At 43.8% G+C, this 21,518-nt stretch overlaps 1 protein-coding gene across 1 annotated transcript; it reads right to left on the bottom strand.

Moving 5' to 3' along the window:
- Positions 1-334: 334 nt before the first annotated feature.
- Positions 335-21,194, bottom strand: TBC1D21 (TBC1 domain family member 21). The gene is made up of 11 exons (XM_026709936.2): positions 21,114-21,194; positions 16,612-16,719; positions 13,907-14,010; positions 13,418-13,512; positions 8,655-8,765; positions 5,326-5,426; positions 5,107-5,203; positions 4,356-4,453; positions 2,438-2,554; positions 1,875-1,964; positions 335-543 (listed from the first exon to the last, which is right to left on the bottom strand). The coding sequence occupies exons 1-11, from the start codon at positions 21,192-21,194 to the stop codon at positions 505-507; spliced, it is 1,041 nt and encodes a 346-aa protein (XP_026565721.2). The 3' UTR covers positions 335-504.
- Positions 21,195-21,518: the final 324 nt, after the last annotated feature.

The raw sequence follows: 21,518 nt of genomic DNA, 5'->3' as shown, positions 1-21,518 counted from the left end.
TCAGAGGTGGGATATGATGGTTCTCCAAACTACTCAAAATTTCTGCTACCGGTTCTTCAGAACCGGTCAGAACCTGCTGAATACCCACCTCTGGTTAATAACCCAGAAAGAAGTCCTTGAGCTCCCAAAGGAATGAAGAAACGCTCATTTTTTGCTTCCCGTGTGTATAACCCAGCATCACCCATTGTACATTGTGGCTTCACCCAATGAAATATTTTCCACCCAAAGTTAGGTCCTCTGTCCATCAACAGGTTGTCCACCCCAGCCTTAAAAGGATAAAAAAAGAAACTGTAAAGTTGCTCCATCAAATTTTCAACACATTTTATGGGTAGTTTCCAGACAGATAAGGCATTTGCCCTAACCCTCAGATAATCTAATTTGGTGAATCCAGTCTTAGGTGAACAGTATTTACGATCTTTCTACCTTTCAATTCTATCTATTCTGTAACGCTCAGGCTGCTTTTGTTGTAGCAGCCTCTTGATTTATAGCACGGCCTCTTTGTTGCTAAGGCTGGCTGAAATATTCCTTGAGATCTTCTGGAACCTGAGGAGAAAAAGGAGAAAAATCACCTGCGTGGAGAGAAGGGAAGGGGGAGAAAAGTCACCAGGATTATTATGATCAGGGGACCTTTTGATAGAACATCCATAAATAGCTTGAAAGGATTTCAAGGGTGATGAAGAATCCCTACTCATGTATTTTGACCAAGAACCTGGAAGTCCATCCTTTGGTCTGAAGTTGAACCACACTTCCTGCTTGATAGGAGATGACAGGATAGCAATCTTCTAATATTTGAAGGGCTGCCACAAAGAAGAGAGGGATAATCTATTCTCCAAAGCACCAGAAGGCAGGACAAGAAGCAATGGGGGGAAGTTTGTCAAAGAGAGATCCAACCTAGAACTAAAGAGACATTTTCTGACCGTGAGAACTATTTTCAGGCCCCAAGGTGCTTTTCAAGAGACACCTGGACTTTCTTGTTTTTCTCTTTTGTGTTCCATTTGCACTGCTCAGGTGACCCTGAGGACGCAGACAAACCTCCAAGTGGCCTCAACGACCCTCTAAAAGATTGCAAATGACCACATAAATCCTTCCATTCCCCACCAACCAGTCAGAGATGAAGAAGCTCCTTGGATGAGAAGCACAATGTCTTCAAAGAAAAACAAGAAAGTTCGGTTGCCTCTTGAAAAAAAAAAAAAGCACCTTGGGGACAACTGGAGGACTGAGAATCTCCATAGATTTTCAGTGAAAGGCTTTGCTTCCATAACAGCAGTATCACTTATATACCACTTTACAAAGCTTTGTAGGTGTGCTTTATGGGTGTTCTGCTTTTTTGGGGGTGGTGGTGGTCTGAAATCTAATGCCCTGTGTGTATTTGGTTAAGTGTCACTGTGATAATGTTCTTTTTGTCAAGATTCCAGCGATCGTCCTAAATAAATCATGAGCCTCGAGCCAAACTTCAGAAAACTTCAAAGGATTTATTAGGAGCGACATACCGGCATGACATGTATGAAGCTGACTCTGAGATATGGAATTTACAATCACCCATGACTCTATTTCCCCTCCACCCTTCTGGGTGTATCATAATTCAGATTGTCCAATGGAACACGTTCATGGCTGGGTGTCATCAGTCATATTCTCCAACAGAGGATTTTCACGCCCAGAATACCCGGTTGCCTCAATTACGATTTTTGTGAGATCAGCTTGGAATGTGCTTCTGAGTTCATTTGCTGTGTGCTTCTTCCTCCCCTCTTTCTTATGGCAGTTTGGAAACTGCCATAGGAAGGTTTTACAAGTTGACCCTTCTTGCATGGCTAATCATAAGGATCATTCCTTTTAAATCCCCACTACATGGGACAATTGTAGAATTCTTTATTTACCTTGTTTTCATGTTTCAGGAAGAGTTCATATATGTTGCAGGCTCTGGCGATCAAGTCATTGGCATCCAGGTCTACAATGCTATGGCACAGCTGGTTGGAGAAGACAGAAGACAACATCAGCTATCTCACACTGTAGAACAAGAGGGTGAAAATTCAATATAGATTGATATAGAATGGATGAACAAGAATGGTGTGGATGACGGACAGTAATGACTAGTAGTTTCTCAACTTGCAACCATTCATTTAGAGACCATTCGAATGGCACTGAAGAAAGTGATTTATGACCCACTCCTCACACGTACAACAATTACGAAACCTGCAGATTCCTTTTCAACAACTCTTGAAAAGACCAGTTTTGTAAGCTACAACATGAGTCCTAGAACGAGACTGTGCATTGTATTTTTAACAAAATATAGAAATTTACCAGGTGTAGCTTGTTATTTTTACTTTATCCCGGCTTTCATAATTCTATACAAACCACAGTTTTCATAAGTAGCTTTCGATGGGGCGATTCAGAGATATTCACCCTGTGTTCGAATGTTTCTCTTATTAATCAGGCTTACCATCAAGATCTCGTCTTCTTCCAGGTCTTCTCTAAGGATCTGGTCTCTCACCATCTGCAGCATTGTGTAAGCGATAATCACCTGGAAGTTTTTACACGGATGTCCTGTGAGAAACACCTGGAAGTTCAACACAAATTAGAATGAGTAGATAACGTTGGAGGATTCCTTTTGTGATCCAAGCTTAATACTTATGCCTCTTTCTGTTCCTGTAACCTAATATTAGGCTGTGATAAATTATTGGTGCCCAGAAAAATGTCGAGGAGGAGGAGGAAGAGAAGGAGGAGGAGGAGGAGAAATATCTAGGAACTTGACATCTGAAGGAGGAGGTGGTGAAGGAGATGAAGATTATCTAGCTAGCATTTCTCTCAATGCAGCAATTGCAAAAAAATTGAGTTGTTGCATTTCCTGCCATTATAATTGCCGGCAAAATCCTGGTTTTCACAAGCTTCTTGTCAGGAAGAACAAGCATGGTGATACTCAACCTTTGCAAATAGTACATGAAATAAGAAAAGCTACATATGGAACCAGAGTGGGAACTATACCTTGGGTTGCTTGGGAATATTGCAAAAGTCACTGTTCCAGTCCTTATTAAGGGTCCCCTTGATAGCCAATAGAAAGAGAGAGAGAGAGAGAGAGAGAGAGAAGAGAAAAAGAAAGAGAAAGAAAGAAAGAAAGAGAGAGAGAGAGAGAAAGAAAGAAAGAAAGAAAGAAAGAAAGAAAGAAAGAAAGAAAGAAAGAAAGAAAGAAAGAAAGAGGGAGGGAGGGAGGGAAGGAGGAAGGAAGGAAACAAATTAGGTACTCTCAGGTGTTGAAATGGCATGAGGCAGACACTGATGTCAACATCTGGAAACTGCTTGGTGCCCTCATATTTGTCTAGAGAATCAATGAAACACTTGGAAGAGATTCTGTCAATAAAATTTGATTTGGGCTCTGCAGTGAGTGGCTGGGTTTTTTTTTTCTTTCTCTTCCTTCCCCTAAATCCAGACAGTGTATGAATCTGTACAAATGATTGCTCTTGTTGTTTTAAGTGAACAACAGTTTTGAAGTGAGATGCTTATTGGTCTTTGGAGTGACACTGGAAAGGACTCTACATCCAGCTAGGTGGCAAGGCACAAACATTATCGGTCTTCTGAGAATGTGTTCCAAGTCCAAGAGGTGAGACTTTAACAGGAATAAGACTGTTTTCCCAGAATTCAGTTGCCTTGTGAAAGAATTGCAAAGAAACTTTACGGACCTTCTGGAATGTTTGCCTTTATTCATAAAAATATCAGCTGGGCATGAAGAAAAGAGCCTCACAGCAAGAAATCTCCCCAAACACACACACATATATACACACCCCTCATTTGGTTTCTAGGAAGAAACAGTCCAATTCTTTGATGTATTTCCTGGGCCCGCTCCAAAATGTTATTTTTTTTTGACCCTACCAGCTGGAATGATCTCATCTCTGGCACCGAAGTGCCAAGATCTCTGAATCGCTTTCCTCTTGTAGGTCTCGTCTCTTTTGAGGAGAGTTGGATAGCAATGGCCTTTTGGAGTTCTCTCAGGGGTTTCTGGCCAGAAGACTCGGGCCAAACTGTGTCTACAAATCAATTCAGGGAAACAAATCCATTTAGGGGTGTGATGGCTCAGTGGTTTAAAGACCTCGAGCTTGTCAGCTGGAAAGTTGATAGCCTGGGTATGAGACCCTTACTGTGAGGACCCGGGCCGTGGCACAAAGGCAACACAGTCCGATAAGTCAGCTTTTGACTCTTGACTCTTGACAAAATGTATCTTTTCTTTTATGTACACTGAGCACATTTGCACCAAAGACAAATTCCTTGTGTGTCCAATCACACTTGGCTAATAAAGAATTCTATTCTATTCCCTTCTATTCTATTTTTTTCTTTTTTTGCTGGACTCTATATCAGGAAATACTTACCTCCCACATTCTCCAGACATCCTCAAAAGACTTGAAGACACGCTGGAAAAAGAGACAGAACCAAGGAAACAATGACGACACCACCTGGCCTTTTGATTCTGGAAAAAAAAATAAAAATAAAACGCACACACATGGACACAAAGGACTAAGGTTTGTGCCCTGTGGATCCAGTCTTCCACTATCAAAACAGTCAGGAAGAAGAAAAAAAAACATCTTTTCCTGCCCTTTTTGACTCCTGGACGAAAATTGGAAGATAAGTTTAACGAACCCTTAAGATTTTGCTAATGTTGTGCTGTGTTGATCTTGGCTTTTTAAAAGTGCTTTTACAAATTTCTAGGATGAAAGAAAAGTATATTGTGTGGATTAAAGGCTTCTCTTCTCTTCTCTTCTCTTCTCTTCTCTTCTCTTCTCTTCTCTTCTCTTCTCTTCTCTTCTCTTCTCTTTTCTCTTTTCTCTTTTCTCTTTTTTTCTTTTCTTTTCTTTTCTCTCCTCTCCTCTTCCTTCCCTCCCTTCTCTTCTCTTCCCTTTCCCTCCTTCCACCCTTTCTTTCCCTTCCCTCCCGCTACTCAAGATTATGCATTTAAGATCGGCAGCCATATAAATTCTCTAAAGAAGCGCATGAATGAATAAACTAAACCTTTGCCTGGGAAATCACCAGACATTTCTGGTCATCTTCTGGCTTTTACACTCTTGGGCAGACAAGGAGGAAACAGCATCTGATCATCTAACTCTGCCAAGGTGCACAACTTACCCAGGTGTTTTGCAAAGATTGGATCCATAAATGCAATCAAGGCTTTCAGAATGACCAAGTTCTTCGGCACCCCAACATTTATGATGCAGCTGTTCTCCTGGCAAACAAAAAAGTTTGAGGAAAGGGAACTTGGTCAAGGGACGCAAAGACCTTGGACAACTGAACCGAGGCAAATAATGTAGTGATGATTACAGCAACAGCAAAGAGACTCCAGCTCACTGTTTTTTGTAGGAAAAACTGAAACAGCCAATAGATCTCGTGCTCCTTTTCCACAAGCAGCCTGAAGAGGAGCAGCATTTCGTGGAAACCTTGTTGGTATTCTGCAAGACGGAGAGGTTGGGGGAGGGAGGGAAGGAGAGAGAGAAGGAAGAAGAAGGGAGGAGGAGGAAGGAGGGAGGGAAGGAGGAGAGAGAGAAGGAAGAAGCGAGGGAGAGAGAGAAGGAAGAAGGGAGGGAGGGAGAGAGAGAGAGAAGGAAGAAGGAAGGGAGGGAGGGAGAGGGAAGATGTGGGATGGAGAGAAGGAAGAAGGGAGGGAGAGAGAGAGAAGGAAGGAGGGAGGGAGGGAGAGAGTGGGGGAGGGATGGAGAAAAGGAAGGGAGGGAGAGAAGAAAGAAAGGAAGGAAGGAGGGAGAGCGGGTTAGAGAGAGAGAAGGAAGGAAGGAGGGAGAGAGAGAGAGAAGGAAGAAGGAAGGGAGGGAGGGAGAGAGGGGAGGGAGGGAGAAAAGGAAGGGAGGGAGGGAGGGAGAGAAGAAAGAAGGGAAGGAAGGAGGAGGGAAAGACAGGGATAGACAGAGAGAGAAGGAAGAAGGGAGGGAGGGAGGGAGAGAGGGAGAGGGAGGAGGAGGGATGGAGAGAAGGAAAAGGAGGAGAAGAAGGGAAGGGAGGGAGGGAGGGAGAGAGTGGGGGAGGGATGGAGAAAAGGAAGGGAGGGAGAGAAGAAAGAAGGGAAGGAAGGAGGGAAAGACGGGGATAGACAGAGAGAGAAGGAAGAAGGAAGGGAGGGAGAGGGAGAGAGAGAGAGAGAGTTATGGAAAAATGACTGAGAATCCTGTCTTCTGAAGAATCTAGATCTTCATACTTCAAAACTGACACCTCATTATTTCTACCAGAATCTCCAAAGATTCTCTTTTCAGAGATATCCCCTGAATTAGTTTGACCCCCGGTCTTTGGAAACACCCAAAATTTCATTCCCCAGAATGAAATTCATTATTTCTACCTCATTATTTCTACCAGAATCTCCAAAGATTCTCTTTTCAGAGATATCCCCTGAATTAGTTTGACCCCTGGTCTTTGGAAACACCCAAAATTTCATTCCCCAGAACTGGCAGATGCATCTGCAGAAAACCCGGGCTGTGTGGAAAATTTACTGTTCTGGGGATGTTTTAAAGTTCTGAGAATGGGCAGGATTTGCCTGCATCTCCCAGGGCCTTTTAACATTGTTGAGGCATCGATTTTCTGCAACCAACTGGAAATGGAATCAAAACAGAAGTTTATGGGAAATGATACTTAGATGGCTGGATGGATGATAGAAAATCCACTTATTGTTGCAGAAATAGACAAGTCTAGTTTTGAAATATCTACACGAGGGACTCTGAGGAAAACTTACCCGAACTAAGCCAATGGCCTGAGCCACCACGAGACAAATTCTCATGAACCAAAAACCATCAAAGGAATGAGATTAGAAAAAAAGGAAGCTTTTGAATTAAAGATCTAATTGTTCGAGAAAGCTTCCATAGCACTTAAAAATGCCACCTTTAAGGAGAGCAAGAAAATGTTTTGAGATGCTATTCTAGAACGACTGCAGAGAAGAGCAACAAAGATGATTAGGGAACTGGCGCCTACAACTTATAAAGAATGGTTGATGGAATTGGGTAGGTCTAGTTCAATGGGAAGAAGGACTAGGGGTGGCATTATAGCAATCTTCCAATATCCCAGGGGCTGCCCCAAAGAAGAGGGAGTCAAGCTATTCTCCAAAGCACCTTAAAGGCAGAACAAGAAGCAATGGGTGGAAACTAATCAAGGAGAGAAGCAACTTAGAACTAAGGAGGAAATTCTTGACAGTGAAAACAATTAATCAGTGGAACAACTTGCCTCCAGAAGTTGAGAATGCTCCAACATTGGAAGTTTTTAAAAAGATGTTGGATAACCGTTTGTCTGAAGTTGGTGTAGGGTTTCCTGCCTAGGCAGGGGGTTAGGCTAGAAGACTTCCAAGGTCTCTTCCAACTCCGTTATTCTATTCTACCCTAAGCTTGCACTGATTGGTGATGGTTTAGATGTGTGAAAGAGAAGAATATAATACAAACGTTGATGGATAAAGCAGATTTTGGAACAATAACAAGAGGGTGATTTATTTACAGAGAATATGCTCCACATAGATGCATAGACTACATCCTCTCAGGAGGAAAGCTAACACAGCCTGTGGACATGCGCCAGAAGACAGAAGAGAAAGAAATGACCTCAGATTAGCAATTTTTCATAGACAGACAGAGAGTAAATCCTTAACTCTCTAGTTCAATGTTTTTCAAGCTATCAAACTTTAAGATTTCAGTGTTAAGATGAATGGAGTTTAACTCCCAGAATTCTCCGGTCAGCTCCTGAAGTATGGTCAGATAACTGTGGCAACTCATGAGGGCGCAATCATTGTAACCTTGAATCGGGGTCACAAGTAGCCTTCTCGACAGGTCCTCCCCAACTTTGAATGATTGCTAAGTGACCAGAATAAGTTACCTGTAGGTGTAAAGTTTATAGAGATTCTCAGTCCTCCAGGTCACGGTTGTCGCAAAGGTGCTTTTTCAGGGGGCAAGTGGACTTCAATTTGGGATGAACACCTTCAAATGGTTTGGGACAGAGGTGGGTCTTCGGCAGGTTCTGACCAGTTCTGGAGAACCGGTAGCGGAAATTTTTAGTAGTCCGGAGAACCAGCAAATACCTCTTCTGACTGGAGATTTTACCGTATCCTTCCCCAGCCATACATACCAAGCCACACCCACAGAACCAGTAGTAAAAATTTTTTGAATCCCACCACTGGTTTGGGAGTATGAACAGATTTCCAGAGAAAAAATTGCAGACAACAGGGACTATTAGCACTACCCAGGTGACCTTGAGGAAACAGATAAACCTCCAAGTGGCCTCAGCGACTCTCTAAAAAGGTGCAAATGACCAGCTGTCTGCAAAGAGTATCAATCCTTCCATTGCTCCACTATCCAGTCAGAGCTGAAGAAGCTTCTTGGAGGAGAAGTGAAACGCCTTCAAAAGAAAAAAAAAACCTGAATGTCCAGTTGCCTCTTGAAAAAAGCACCTTTGGGATAACCAGGGACAACCTGGATGACTGAGAATTTCTCCTTTCCTGACAGTTAGAACAATTCATCGGTGGAACTACTTGCCTCCAGAAGTTGTAAATGCTCCAACACTGGAAGGTTTTAAGAAGAGATTGGACAATTGTTGGTCTGCAATGGTCTAGGGTTTGCAGCCTGAGCAGGGGGTTGGACTAGAAGACCTCTGGGGTCCCATCCAACTCTGCCCTTCTATCTATTCTATTCTCCTCTTACCAGCATTCAGGTTGCAGACGTAATTCAGCAGGAGGATTTTCTCCAGTTGCTTTTTATCGACCAGCTGGTTGCCTTGGGCATCCTTGATGTAAAGTCGTTGAACATCAGACTCTGTGGAGAAAAAGAAAGGAAGATCAGGTTGCTAGACGCAAACCGAGTGACGGAAGGATGAAGTCTACTAGATCCTTTCCAAGTTTGCCAATTTTCTCCAAGCCAGAACTTGGCGTTCATCCTAGCTGTAATGATTTATGCTACGATTGATGCTGGAAGGTCAGAAAATATGTTCAGTTCCTGACTGCGATCTTGTGGCGTGCATTTAAACATCTGATGTCCGTTGATGTACCTTCCCTTCATGCAAATTCAGGGCAGAGGCCTCCTTCTCGGCAGAGCTTTCTAAAGCTCCTTATTCCAGTATTTCCTTGTTCCATATAAAATATTCCAGGGTTCTTTTCAGCGGCGGTGGTGGGTGTTGTGGGTTTGCTGGCAGCCCGGTGCGGATGGCAGAGGTATCGGACAGTGAGGATGAAAGGGAACCAGTCAGAGAGTCTGGTGAGGACTTGGATGAGGGTCCTGCATCCAATGCAGGGATGGGGCCATGACCATCTGGGAGTGGGGTGCTGCCTTTGGAGCCTCCAGAGTCTGGCAGCAGCGAGGAAGAGGAACAAGGGGAGCCTGTTCCCAGTGCACGTGTGCGCAGAGCTGCTGGAAGGCGAGAGCAACTGAAGCAGAAGGGGCGACTCAGGAGTAAGGCTGGGAGGCGATTGCCCCTCCCATAAGGGATAAAAGTCAGACCTCAGTGATGAAACCTTTGCAGGAAGCAAAGCAGTTCAGTAATCTCCGAGTCCTTCTTGAAGCTCTGTGAACTCTGGTTGGTTTTTTTCTAGGTTTTTGGGTTGGTTTATGTTAGCCTTAATTGGACTTCTGTTTCTTGGCAGCATTTGACAGCACTGAAAAGCATGCTCTTTGTTAGGAATGATAGTCACCTAACAGTTGGGTTGGCAATACATAAACCAGGATAATTATTTAATACTGTTATTTCTTTAAGAGACTGCTGTAATTGTGATTGGCTGAGGTTCCCCCAATGGCCATAAGATGGAGCCAGAAACCTGGTTTGCTCTTCTTGCATTTTCCTTTTGCTGTTTTGCCTGGTCGTCGTTCTGCTTGGATTGCTGTGAGTCTTGCAACTCTTAGCAAACTCCGTTTACTGAACTTTGTGTATGATACTGGACTTCGTTTTTGGATTATCCCTGGACTGATACTAACTGCTTTAAGCATGTATGATTTTGACTGTTTGTTGGACTTTGTTTACTTGTTTACTGGAAGTAAAAGCTACATTATACTATTCAGTGTATCTGTGTGCTGGTTGTGTTATTCAACACCACTCTCACTACGTTTCCCTGAGTGAAGGAAGAAAAGAAAGAAAGAGGAAAAAGAAAAAAGGAAAGAGGGAGGGGGAGGAAGGGAGGAGGAAAGAAAGAAGGAAAGACAGAAGAAGAAAGAAGAAGGAAAGAGAGAGGGGGGAGGGACAGAGGAAGAAATGAAGGAAGAAGAAGGGAGGAAGGAAAAAGAAAGGAAGGAAGGAAATAAAGAAAGAAATAATGAGGGACAGAGGAAAGGAAGGAGAAGGGAGGGAGGGAGGAAGAAGAAAGGAAGGAAATAAATAAATAATGAGGGACAGAGGAAAGGAAGGAGAAGGGAGGGAGGGAGGAAGGAAGAAGAAAGGAAGGAAAGAAAAAGAATGAGGGGCAGAGTAAAGGAAGAAAGGTAAGAAAGAAAAAGAAAGAATGAGAGATGGAGGAAAAGAAGGAAGGAAAGAAAAAGAAAGAACAAGGGACAGAGGAAAGGAAGAAAGTTAAGAAAGAAAAAGAAAGAATGAGGGACGGGGAAAGGAAGGAAAGAAGGGAAGAAAAAGAGAGAACTAGGGGTGGAGGAAAGGAAGGGAGGAAAAAAGAAAGAAAGAAAGAAAAAGAAAGAATGGGGGGCAGAGGGAAGGAAGGAAGGAAGAAAGGAAGGGACAACAATAACAGCAGAAGCTCAAAATCCCGCCAAGAGAAACCAGGAAGAGATCCCTACTCACAAGTTAAGAGCAACAGGTTATTCATTCTATGGTGGTGCTCCTTGAATTAAGCCTCCCTATTGCTCCTGGTGGAACTGCTGAAGAGCTCACTGGCACCTCTTAATTTACTAACCGCTCTCAAAGTTAAACAGTCCCTCACTGAAGGCTGAAATTGATCGTTACGAGGAAGTAAAATAATAATAAAAGAACAAGCAAGGCAATTTAAAACAAAGCCAAATATTTCAACCTCCGAGTGGAGATGTTGAGAGACACTAAATCCCCAAGGGGGTCGGAAATGTGTAAGGCTGGAAAGTGGTACAATCCAACTTGCTACTTTCCCCCCCCCTCTGCTCCCCATAAAAGTAGGAAAATGATCTCTTTTGATTCCAATTCTGGGGAAGAGAAAGAGGCAATAAAGGGGAACATTTCCCCAGCATGTGACCTGTTTAAAGAATTTTCTAGCGAGAGAGAATATCTATTATATCTGAAGGGCTTGGCCTGCGTCCCATCTCAGTTGTAAATCTTTCTTGAGCCTGCCTCGCGTTGATTTATGTCCGTTTCATTGATCTGTAGCCTTAATTTTGCTGTATCGTTTAATATTCTTTTTGTTAGACAGCTGGGAAAAGGCAGAAAAGGAGATCTGAATAAAATTATAATAATCCATCACGGCTTTCCTGTCCAACGTGAGAAGATGGATTCTTAGGTGTTTTTCCATTTGGCTCTTTCAAAGTTACATCTTATATATATTCTCTCTCCCTCTTCCCCCATCTCACCTCCCTCCTCTCTTTTTCTTCCTTCCTTTTCTTCTTCTTTTCTTTTGAAATCTGTCTCTCTTTGGGGTTTATTGATCTCCTTCTAGAACAACACAACTTTCAAGTTAGGAGTCAGTACGTAGCAAGTATCGGCAACAAAAACAGCAGCACGTAGGCATCAGTTTTAAAGAATGGCTGGAAAAGAGAATATATGAATGATATTGCAGAATGGGTAGTGGGTGGGCCAGCGAAAATATTTCCCCTTTCCCCCTTTGGTTTTTTTTTTTTTTTTAGTCGTTGAACGGGGACCTTAGAGCAAGGAGAAAGGCCATTTTCCTACAAGTGTGTAGAACAGGGGTCACCAATCCTTTGGACCTCAGGGACCACCAAACTCATAATTTTAAATCCCGCGGACCAGAGATCCTGGAAAAATCCCCCCAAAAGTCTGCAGGAAAATTCCCCATCCAATTTTCCTACCAATCAATCATTCTTTATTTGGAATCGCAGGATATCGTCTCCAGCTCTGTTCTCAGGGGGAGAGAGAGAGACAGAGAGACAAAGAGAGAGAGAGAGAGAGAGAGAGAGAGAGAGACTGACTTACTTTTGGCTTCATGCAAGGAAAGCAGCAGAAGCAGCAGAAGTCTTTTTTCTCTCCCCCAAACTCCACCGGAAATGAGTCTTGGTGAGACTTGTCGCACTGGCGCAGCCTCCTGGAGCAGGAGGCCTTGCAGGGTCCCACAGACTCATTTCTGGCAGAGTTTGGGGGAGAGAAAGAAAGACTTTTGCTGCTTTCCTTGCGTGCAGCCAAAAGCAGAAGAAGAAAGAAGCGGAAAGAAGCAGCCCGCTGGCCAGGCCAGGCATGGGGGGCGAGTGGAGAAAGTTCTCCCCATCCACCCTTCCCCCCACTCCCCTTGCTACCTCATGTTGTTCACAATGCAAGTGGCGCTAGCCTTGTGTTCCCACGGGCCATGTGGGCGGTGCAGCCTTGTGTTCCCATGCAGCCTGGATTTATTGCTTTGGGGGCGGGGACATTTCTCTGCAGACTACCAAAATTTTCTCGCAGACCACCAGTGGTCCTTGGCCCACTGGTTGGTGACCACTGGTGTAGAACATCTTCATTGTATTACAGGTAGTCCTTGACTTACGATTGCTGATGAAGCTGGAATGTCAACTGTATGCCGTGATGGTTGTAAGTCGAGGCACCCACACGACTGACCTGATTTTATAACATTTTTTTTTTGCTGCAGTTGGTAAGTGAACATCGTGTTTGTTAAGAGAATCCATTCATTCCTTATGAACGGTTTTTGCTAAAAGACCTTTAGGGTGGTATCTGAGGCTTTCAGGTGAGGGGCACCTGTGGTCTTGTTATAGACAGATTTCCTTCTTTGAGACAACAGACATATTTAGTTTCTTTAATAAAAGAAGTGGTATATCTACATTAATCACCAAATCCCTTCAGATACTTAATGATCACGAATCGAGATTCTCAATCATGCAGGTCATTTGGTTGTCCCAAAAGTGCTTTTTTTTTTTTTTCCCAAGAGGCAGCTGGATTTTCTGGTTTTTCTTTGGAGATGTTTTGCTTCTCATTCAAGAAGCTTCTTCAGTTCTGACCAGATGGTGGGCAATGGAAGAATTTATACTTTCTTGTTTTTCCTCGAAGATATTTCGCTTCTCATCCAAGAAGCTTCTTCAGCATTGACTGTAAAGCCTTCCATTCCCCACCATCCAGTCAGAGCTGAAGAAGCTTCTTGGATGAGAAGCGAAATGTCTTTAAGGAGAAAAAGGATCTTTGGGACAACCATGACCTGGAGGACTGAGAATCTCCGTTTGACATATAGAATTTTTAAGTATGTATTTCTTATTTTTTTCCCCCTGAAATGTATTTTCTTATCATGAGAGCCACCACTAATTCTGTGTGCATCCTTTTCCTAAGCCTTTTTTGGGATACTTACGTATAAAATTCTGGACTTCTGTGAAGTCTCGATGCTCTGTTTCCAGCAGTGGTTCGATCTTGGTGTACATGTTGCACAGGGATTCATAGGTTTTCCTACAAAGGGGAAGGGAGCCAGAGATGACAAGACTGAATAACCGATTGGACAGTCCAGGGGCAAAGATATCGGCTGAGGTCTCAGACCTCCGAGATCGCATGCCGTATCGCCGCGACGCCAGCTCCGCCCTCTCCAAGGCTGCACAATGAGAATTTATCTGCTGAACAAAACTCTGCATTGGTGACAGGAAGGGCGTTCGGCCAGTAAAACATTCTGCTAGCTCTAGTCAGTTGCCCAGATTCCATCCTGCAAGGGATTATGGGGGTCATTAAATGATGATGATGGTGGATCCCTGTGCTAGCTGAGAATTCTGTGCAAGTCCTCTTAATGGATCCGGAAGTGGCTGAGCTGCCTAAAACGACTACTACCCACATCAGGACTTAATTTACACACCGTCTCATGCTGTCAGTTGTGAGCCTCTCATCATAGGAACTCTTCCAGGGATAGTAGCCGGTGAGGAACTTCCAAGCTTCTGATCTCACAGAAAGATCCAACCCCTACAACAAAAACAACATTCAAATTTTTTTTTTCTGACTCTCTCTTTTTTTGAGGGATCTATGCTCAGTTTCTCTGACTTGTTTCCTTCCAGTGGTGCGGGGGCTACATTTCCTAGAATTCCAACTTTTGTCCATGCAGACTTAGAATTTTGGGAATTATACTCAGGATTCTGGGAATTTTGACAAGCCTGGAGAAGGCCCAGGTTTAGGAAGGCGACGATTTGCTCATAACCAGCCTGACAAAAATATCTTCTGGCTTGATATCTTCTTCTTCAAAGAATCCTTGGAAGAAGAGAGCAGCCCTAGCTAACGTCATGCTTTCTCCCAAAATGGAATCCTAAGTGTCAAAGCATAATTAAACTTCAGGAAGCAATCAAGCCAGTTTGCCAGGAAAAAAAAATAGCAGTCAGCTTAAAGACTGGCAAACAGAGAATCTTCTTCGTGCTAAGGGCACTTGCTGTAGGGGTTCCATAATAGAGACAACAGGACACGGATGTGGAAGAACTTGCCCGTTTTATGTTTTCTTTTAAAATTCTTTCTCTAGGGTTGAAAGAAACTTGGGGGTGTTAGCTACATTTATCCAGATTATGATAGCCTAGAGGAGTAGTCTCCAAATGTGGCAACTTTAAGACTTAGGGACTTCAACTCCCAGAATTTCCCAGCCAGCCAAGTTACCCCTGGCTTTCTCCTTTCCTCTCCCTCCTTCCCATCAAAAGGGAAGTCTTCTCGTTGACGTCTCTTGGAGTTAGTTGGAAAGAGGAACCTGACTCCAAGGTGAGACTCTTTAAAGAAAAGCTGACCAACGAGGGAGCTCGACCTGGAAGTGAAGCGCCTTTTTTTTTTCCTCTTCAGATCCGGATCCATGGCCATCTTTAGGTCTTAGAAAGGATGGATCCCAGTCATCCATAGATCCTAGAGATGGGCCCCTGAGACAGTTTGGTTAAATGAAGGCCAGTAAAGGAGAATATTTGCAGCTCAGGATTGGAATGAGGGGGTCCTTGGTGCTGTCTGAGCTTGGTGGTTTTCTTGCAGATATTTCGTTACCCAAATTACCTAAAGGTAACGTCATCAGTGTAGAGGGTAGAAGGGGTTTGTGGAGAGGAGGAAGAGGAGGTGGAGGGGAGGATGATGATGACTGTGAGGCCCTTGGTGCTATCTAAATTTCCTCCTCCTCCTCCTCCTCCTCCACCACCACCACCACCACCACTTCCTCCTCTCACTTCTTTCTAGCACTGATGGTGTTACTTAGTTTGGGTCATGAAATGTCTGCAAGAAAACAACCAAGCTCAGAGGACCCCAAGGAGTCCACAGTCCTCCTCCTCCCCCTCCTCCTCCTCTCCACAAACCCCACTTTCTACTGGCACTGGTGATGTTACCTAGTTTGGGTCATCAAACATCTACAAGAAAGCGATTGAGCTCAGAGACCATCAAGGATCTCTTGCAAATGAAGACCAAATTATATAAGACTGCAATTGCAGTTCTCAGAATTTAATATTTTCCCACTATGGACTTTTTTTCTTTCCCTCTACAGTATCAAGTCATTTATTTTACTTTGGGGTTGTTGTTGTTTTTTTTTTAGAGTGGTGAGAAGGAGGTGTTCCTGTTTAGGAAAATAATAAAGCTTCAACGGCATGTCTAGGCGCACTGCTTTTTCAAAATGGTAATTTGACTGCGAACCACATTTTAACTTCTTCCTTTATTTACTTCCTTCTATTAAGGAGACTTCTGTACGGACCTTCAATCATTTCCCCAGGCTATTGTCTTGTACAGTATTATTCCCCATCTGTCTAGGCAGTGGGTGGCTCTGATGCAAAGAGAAGATAAATGGGACGAAAATGAATTATCCTTGGCAATGCATAAAAGTGACTTTTACAGTTAAAAACGATTCTGCTCCTTCAAATTAAAAAGTGGACAATTAAGCTGTTACCACTGTTGTCCCTACCTGAAATTCTGCATTCACAATAGACTTTCTCATCCCCTGGGATTATCCGTGGAAAAACAAATTCTTCTGACCTCAAATTGGCTGGAGAAATCTACTTGTACCACCATTTAAAAGAACTCCAGGGATGGATTTTTTTCCCCCCCTCTAAAGTTGCCCAGGCATCTGATCTCCATGGCAACCTCATCTTTGAACAGCAGAAGGATGTTTGGGGAAGGAGAACTATTGTGTTTTGCATGAATTAGGTGTTGGGAGACAGCTGGATTCCTAGTTGATTCTTGCCCATTGTGTCAGTCAAACATTTTGTTCCCTGTGCACAAAAATAGGACACATCCACAAGAAAGGGGACTTTCATATCAGAGTTCCCACCCTAGGAAAAACTTCATCTTAAATTAGCTCCTTCAGATGGGAAACTAGGAATCGAACCATTTAACCTGACCACATCTGATATTCTCCAGAACTACATTCCCAGAACTACACTTCCCATTTCTGGACAACAGCCAGACTGGTTGTGGGAACTGACTCTTGAAAAACAACCTGGGATAAACCTGGGGTTGGATAAAAATAGAGCCAATTGTAAGAAGAGAATCAAGATGGACATTTTATCTTCTTGAGGTCCCACACAACCACCTTGTTCTTTATCGTTCTCCAAGGACACTCACCTTCTCCAAAATTTGGGAAGCCACGTAGTTTTGGGACTTGAGAATCTGCCCACTCTCATCAAAATAGCTTTCCCATTCAGCAGCATCGATGGGAAGTTTCTTGATTCTCTGGATTGAATAAAAATCAAATAAGCGGAAGTTCAGTTTGTTGAAAAGAAGGATGAGGGAGGGGAGGCATGATTCCAGCGTTCCAATAGTTGAGGGACTCCCACAAAGATGAGGGGGGTCAAACTATTTTCCAAAGTACCAAAAGGCAGGACAAGAAACAATGGATTAAAACTAATCAAGGAGAGAAGCAACCCAGAACTAAGGAGAAAATTCCCATTGGTTAGAGCAATCAACCAATGGAATAGCTTGCCTTTAGAAGCTGTGTGTGATGACCCAAAGGGGCGTGGCACAAAGGCAACAGTCAGATAATCAATAGGAGTCCCTTTATTAGCTCCAACTTTGCCCCCAATGTCCTGGTTACCTTCTGGGCTGGAAAAAACCTCTCCCAGGAACAGCCTTTGCTGCACAGAATCAAGTCCAAAACATGGTCAACAAAAACTGTAACTATAAGTCCAATCAAGGCAAGATGAAGTAATTAGTCCAGCAGGGCAGAAGGAACGGCGGTAATTCAACCCGCTTGGGAGGATGCCAGGAACCCAGATAACCAAAGTCAACACAAGATAAACTCACATTCATGCTGCACTCAGCTTGCACGTCTTTTAAACTCTCATTCCCAGGTGTGGCTAATGAAGGGAATCAGGGCCCTTTCCTCCTCATAAGCCACGCAACCTACATTGCTCCCTTCTCCGTTCCCCCCTGCGTGCCCTAGGATGAAGAGGGGTGGGCCTGGGTCTTCTTCTGAACTCCCTCTCCCTTGTTCTACCTCTGCCCAGCTAGACTTTGGGGAAGTTTCCACCATAGCTAATGGAGCCACATTCTCACTCCCTGTCAGCTGTTCATCTTCCTCCTTGGATTCAGACTCTGACCAGGGCATGACACTGTGGGTGACCCATCACTGGAGGCTTTTAGGAAGAGAATGGATGACCATCTGTCTGAAATGATATGGGGTCTCCTTCTTGAGCAAGGGATTGGACTAGAAGACCTCCAAAGTCCCTTCCACCTCTACTGTATTATTCTATGTTCTATGAATCCAAAATTAAAATGTACGACTAGTTTAGATGGTTTAGAGGTTGAATAAACAGACACCAAAGCCCTAGCATCATTAGATCATTAAAATCAAAGGAATCTTCAAACAGATCTTCCTCACCCATGAAACATCCCTTTGCATATTGAAAGTTAGATGTTCTCACGAGTTGCAACCTGCTGCAATGAAATCTTCTGACTTTTATACGGAAATTCCCCACAGCTGGCAAATACTCAATAAATCTTAGGTTCTAAGTGACTTATTTTCCCTTTAAGGTCAATCAGAAGCTGCAAATTATGAATAACAGAACAGGCTGCCTTAAAAACAAAACAAAACACCAGGCAGGCTCTTTTAGAACAAACAAACCAGCTTCTAGCTATGAGGAGACACCAAAATACCTTCTGGAGAACTTCATGCCTTAATAGCTCTAATTATCTGATCAACTTTGCTTGACAACTCAACACTATCCTGCCATGTCTGGGAGTGATGCTGTCTTGAGGGGGGGCATTGTGGATAATTCAAAATGGCCGCTTGCTGCGCAATGTCTACGGAGATTCTCAGTCAACCAAGTCACACTTGTCCCAAAGGTGCATTTTTTTCACTCAAAAGGCAGCTGGACTTCTTGGTTTTCCCTTGAAGACGTTTAGCTTTCATCCAAGGAGCCTCTTCCATTCTGATCGCATCGAACTGAAGAAGTTTCTGGGATGAGGGGCGAAACGTCCTCAAGGAAAAACCAAGAAGTCCAGTTGCCTTTTGAGAGAAAGCACTTCTGGGACTTGCTACACAATGTTTATGGCACAATGTTTATCTTATTCTTCAGGCAAAGGCCATAGGAAGGAATCTTTTGGAAGGGAGGAAGAGCAGGGGAAATATCTGTGGACGTTGCCTGAAATCCATGAAAGATCTTCATAAGGTACAGTAGACTTTTGGTATTCAAGAATGTATATACAGATAGCCCTCAACTTATAACAGTTCATTTAGTGACTGTCACAACGACACTGTCAAGGTTCCAGCAATGGTCCAGTTTAAACAGTAACTCCGAGACAGACATAATCTCAAAGTACTTTATTAAAAAACAAGAACTGGCACCATCTGTAAAATTTCAGAACTGAAATCATTCCCAGACTTTCCCCCCAAAATTCAACCTACACCCACCCACTTTTCTACACCTCGTTAATCACGTGAACCAATTACTCTGCAGCTGCAATTTCTTGGCGTGACACACTCAATAACCTTGAACTTTCAAACTAAACTTTTTTTTTTCCTTTTAGAACTAGTCAATTACATCACCCGCTCCCAATTCTTCAACTCTGTGGCAGCGATGAATTCCAGAGCTGACAAACACTGAAAAAATCCACTTATGACTATTTTCCAGACTTACTACCATTGGTGGGATTCAATTTTTTTTTTTACTACCGGTTGTGTGAGCATGGCTCGGTGGGCCTGGCAGTGGGAAGGATACTGTCAAATCTCCAGTCAGAGGTAGGATTTGCCGGTTCTCTGAACTACTCAAAATTTCTGCTGCCGGTTCTCCAGAACTGATCAGAACCGGCAGAAAACCAGTTCTCCCATGGCTGCATTGCATGTGAGCATCAATTCTGGCAATGCACATCTTGCTTTTCCTTCCTTGCCCTTTTCTATAGCAATGAATTTCCCAATCGGAAAACCTGAGCGCCGAGCTATTTTGTACTTGAGATTTAGTTACCAGGGGTCAACATAGATTGAATGCATAATTAGTTACAAGCAACCTGATGAGAGGAACTTGAGGGGACAAAATCGATGGAATGAGGCAGAGGGGCCATTTAAGCAAATCTCATTAGAATCGCAGAAGGTCTGCAGCTCCTGGAATCGAAAACAAGAAATAATGGGATTCAATTGTAAGGCGCAGGAGTCGTTTCGGGTTGGAAACAGACAGTATCGGTGTGGAAATGGAGAACGTGGAAATGGGGATTACTGGGAAAGAACTTTTGGTAGTTACCACCTTGCTTTCTGGAATAATAATGGCACAGGAAAACCTGATCTGATCTGGCCTCCAGAAGTTGTGGTGCTCCAATATTGGAGGTTTTGAAGAAGTGATTGGGCAACTATTTGTCTAAAATGGCCTAGGGCGGTGGTTGCCAACCGGTGGGCCGGGGACCACTGGTGGTCTGCAAGAAAATTTTGTTGGTGGTCCAACACAGAAATGTTCTCCGCTTCCCAAAGCACTTCCCCCAAAGCAATTAATCCAGGCTGCTTGGGAAGACAAGGCTGAGCTACTCATATGGCCTGCCACCCACCGACAGGCCCCCACCCTTTGGCCGAGCGCAAACCTTACCTTGAGTAGAGCCACGTGAGCTGGAACTGGAAGGTAAGACCAATGGCGGGGGAGGGAAATCCGCCCGAGGTAGCTTGCTGATGTTGGTGGGAAAGTCAGTCCCATATTCCAGAGCTGCAGGAGTCACAGGACTGGCCCTTTGGTCATCCCGGAGCAGCTCCTCTAATCCATGGCAGGCCGGTGCACCTGGATGACCGAAGGGCCAGTCCTGTGACTACTGCAGCTCTGGAATAGGGAACCGACTTTCCCACCAATGTCAGCAAGCCACCATCGGTCAAAATTCGTATTAGTGGTCCGCGGGATTTAAAATTCTGAGTTTGGTGGTCCCTGAGGTCCAAAAGGTCTAGGGTTTCCTCTCTGAGCAGAGGGTTGGACTAGAAGGCCTCCAAGGGTCCCTTCCAACTCTGTTATTCTGATGGGGATTTATTTATTTATTTATTTATTTATTTATTTATTTATTTGTCAAGCCAGTATTAGATAGCAGGTATAAGTATAAACATGGTTATGAATACATGAAAGGGATACGAATAAAAAGGAACATTAGGACGGCAGGCACATTGGTGCACTTATGCACGCCCCCTTACAGACCTCTTAGGAATGGGGTGAGGTCAACAGTAGACAGTCTAACGTTAAAGTTTTGGGGGGGGTTGAGGATGTAACAATAGAGTCAGCGAGTACGTTCCAGGCATTGACCCCTCTGTGGCCGAAGTTGTATTTCCTGCAATCGAGTTTGCTGCGGGTTTACCTTGAGTTTGTATCTATTGTGTGCTCTTGTATTGTTCTGGTTGAAGGTGAAATATTCATTGACAGGTAGGACATTGCAATGGATAATTTTATGTACTACGCTTAGGTCAGACCGAAGGCGGAGTAGTTCAAGGTTGTCTAAGTCTAAAATTTCAAGTCTGGTGGCATTCTTCTACGAGTAGAGGAGTGGAGGACTCGTCTCGTGAGTCCTTTAAAAGAAGAAGGGGAGAACGTTCCCATGCGATCTTTTTCTGAGTTGTAGGCCATGATGGGCTTTGGGGTTGAACTCAAGGATTAAAGGCAGCAACTTACTAATAATGTCGAGGTTGATGTACTGAATCTCTTAAGATCCTCTTCGGATGAGGTGGGGCTTTTAAAGCTTTCGCTGTCCATCGTCCGCTTCACCGGCCAGTGTTTGTACTCCTCCAGGCTTAGCAAGATCTGTAGTCCCTTGCTACCTTCCCTCTTTCCATCCAACAAAAAGCCCATGGATACACGAGGCTGAGAACCATAAGTAGGTTTCCATAGTGCTGTGAGGTCACAGAGGCATCAGGTCATAATGGCAAAAACCCCAGATGGTTGAAGAAAGGATCTGATGAACTTGGGAGCTCTAGAATCAAGTTGTCCGGCAACCTTGGAAACGGATTGTCTACGTTTGCTGAACCGAGCTAGCAGGTCCATTGAAGTCCTAGGGTTGCATTTGCACAAAGGGGGGTG

This window comes from Pseudonaja textilis, chromosome 13 (assembly GCF_049901715.1).
Source record: "Pseudonaja textilis isolate UNSWEBS1 chromosome 13, rPseTex1.2, whole genome shotgun sequence".
NCBI classification, from domain to species: Eukaryota; Metazoa; Chordata; class Lepidosauria; order Squamata; family Elapidae; genus Pseudonaja; species Pseudonaja textilis.
Note: the sequence above shows the minus strand (reverse complement) of the source record. Positions and strands in the feature narration are given on the sequence as shown.

Bases quoted from the DNA above. Each gene is read 5' to 3' on its own strand.
- TBC1D21 (XM_026709936.2), bottom strand. From the start codon at position 21,194: ATGGACAGCGAAAGCTTTAAAAGCCCCACCTCATCCGAAGAGGATCTT. The intron at 8,766-13,417 runs GTAAGTATCCCA...TTTTCTCCACAG, and splicing joins AGAAGTCCAGAATTTTATAC to AGTCTGATGTTCAACGACTT. The intron at 544-1,874 runs GTAAATAAAGAA...TTTTCTCCTCAG, and splicing joins TCCTGAAACATGAAAACAAG to GTTCCAGAAGATCTCAAGGA.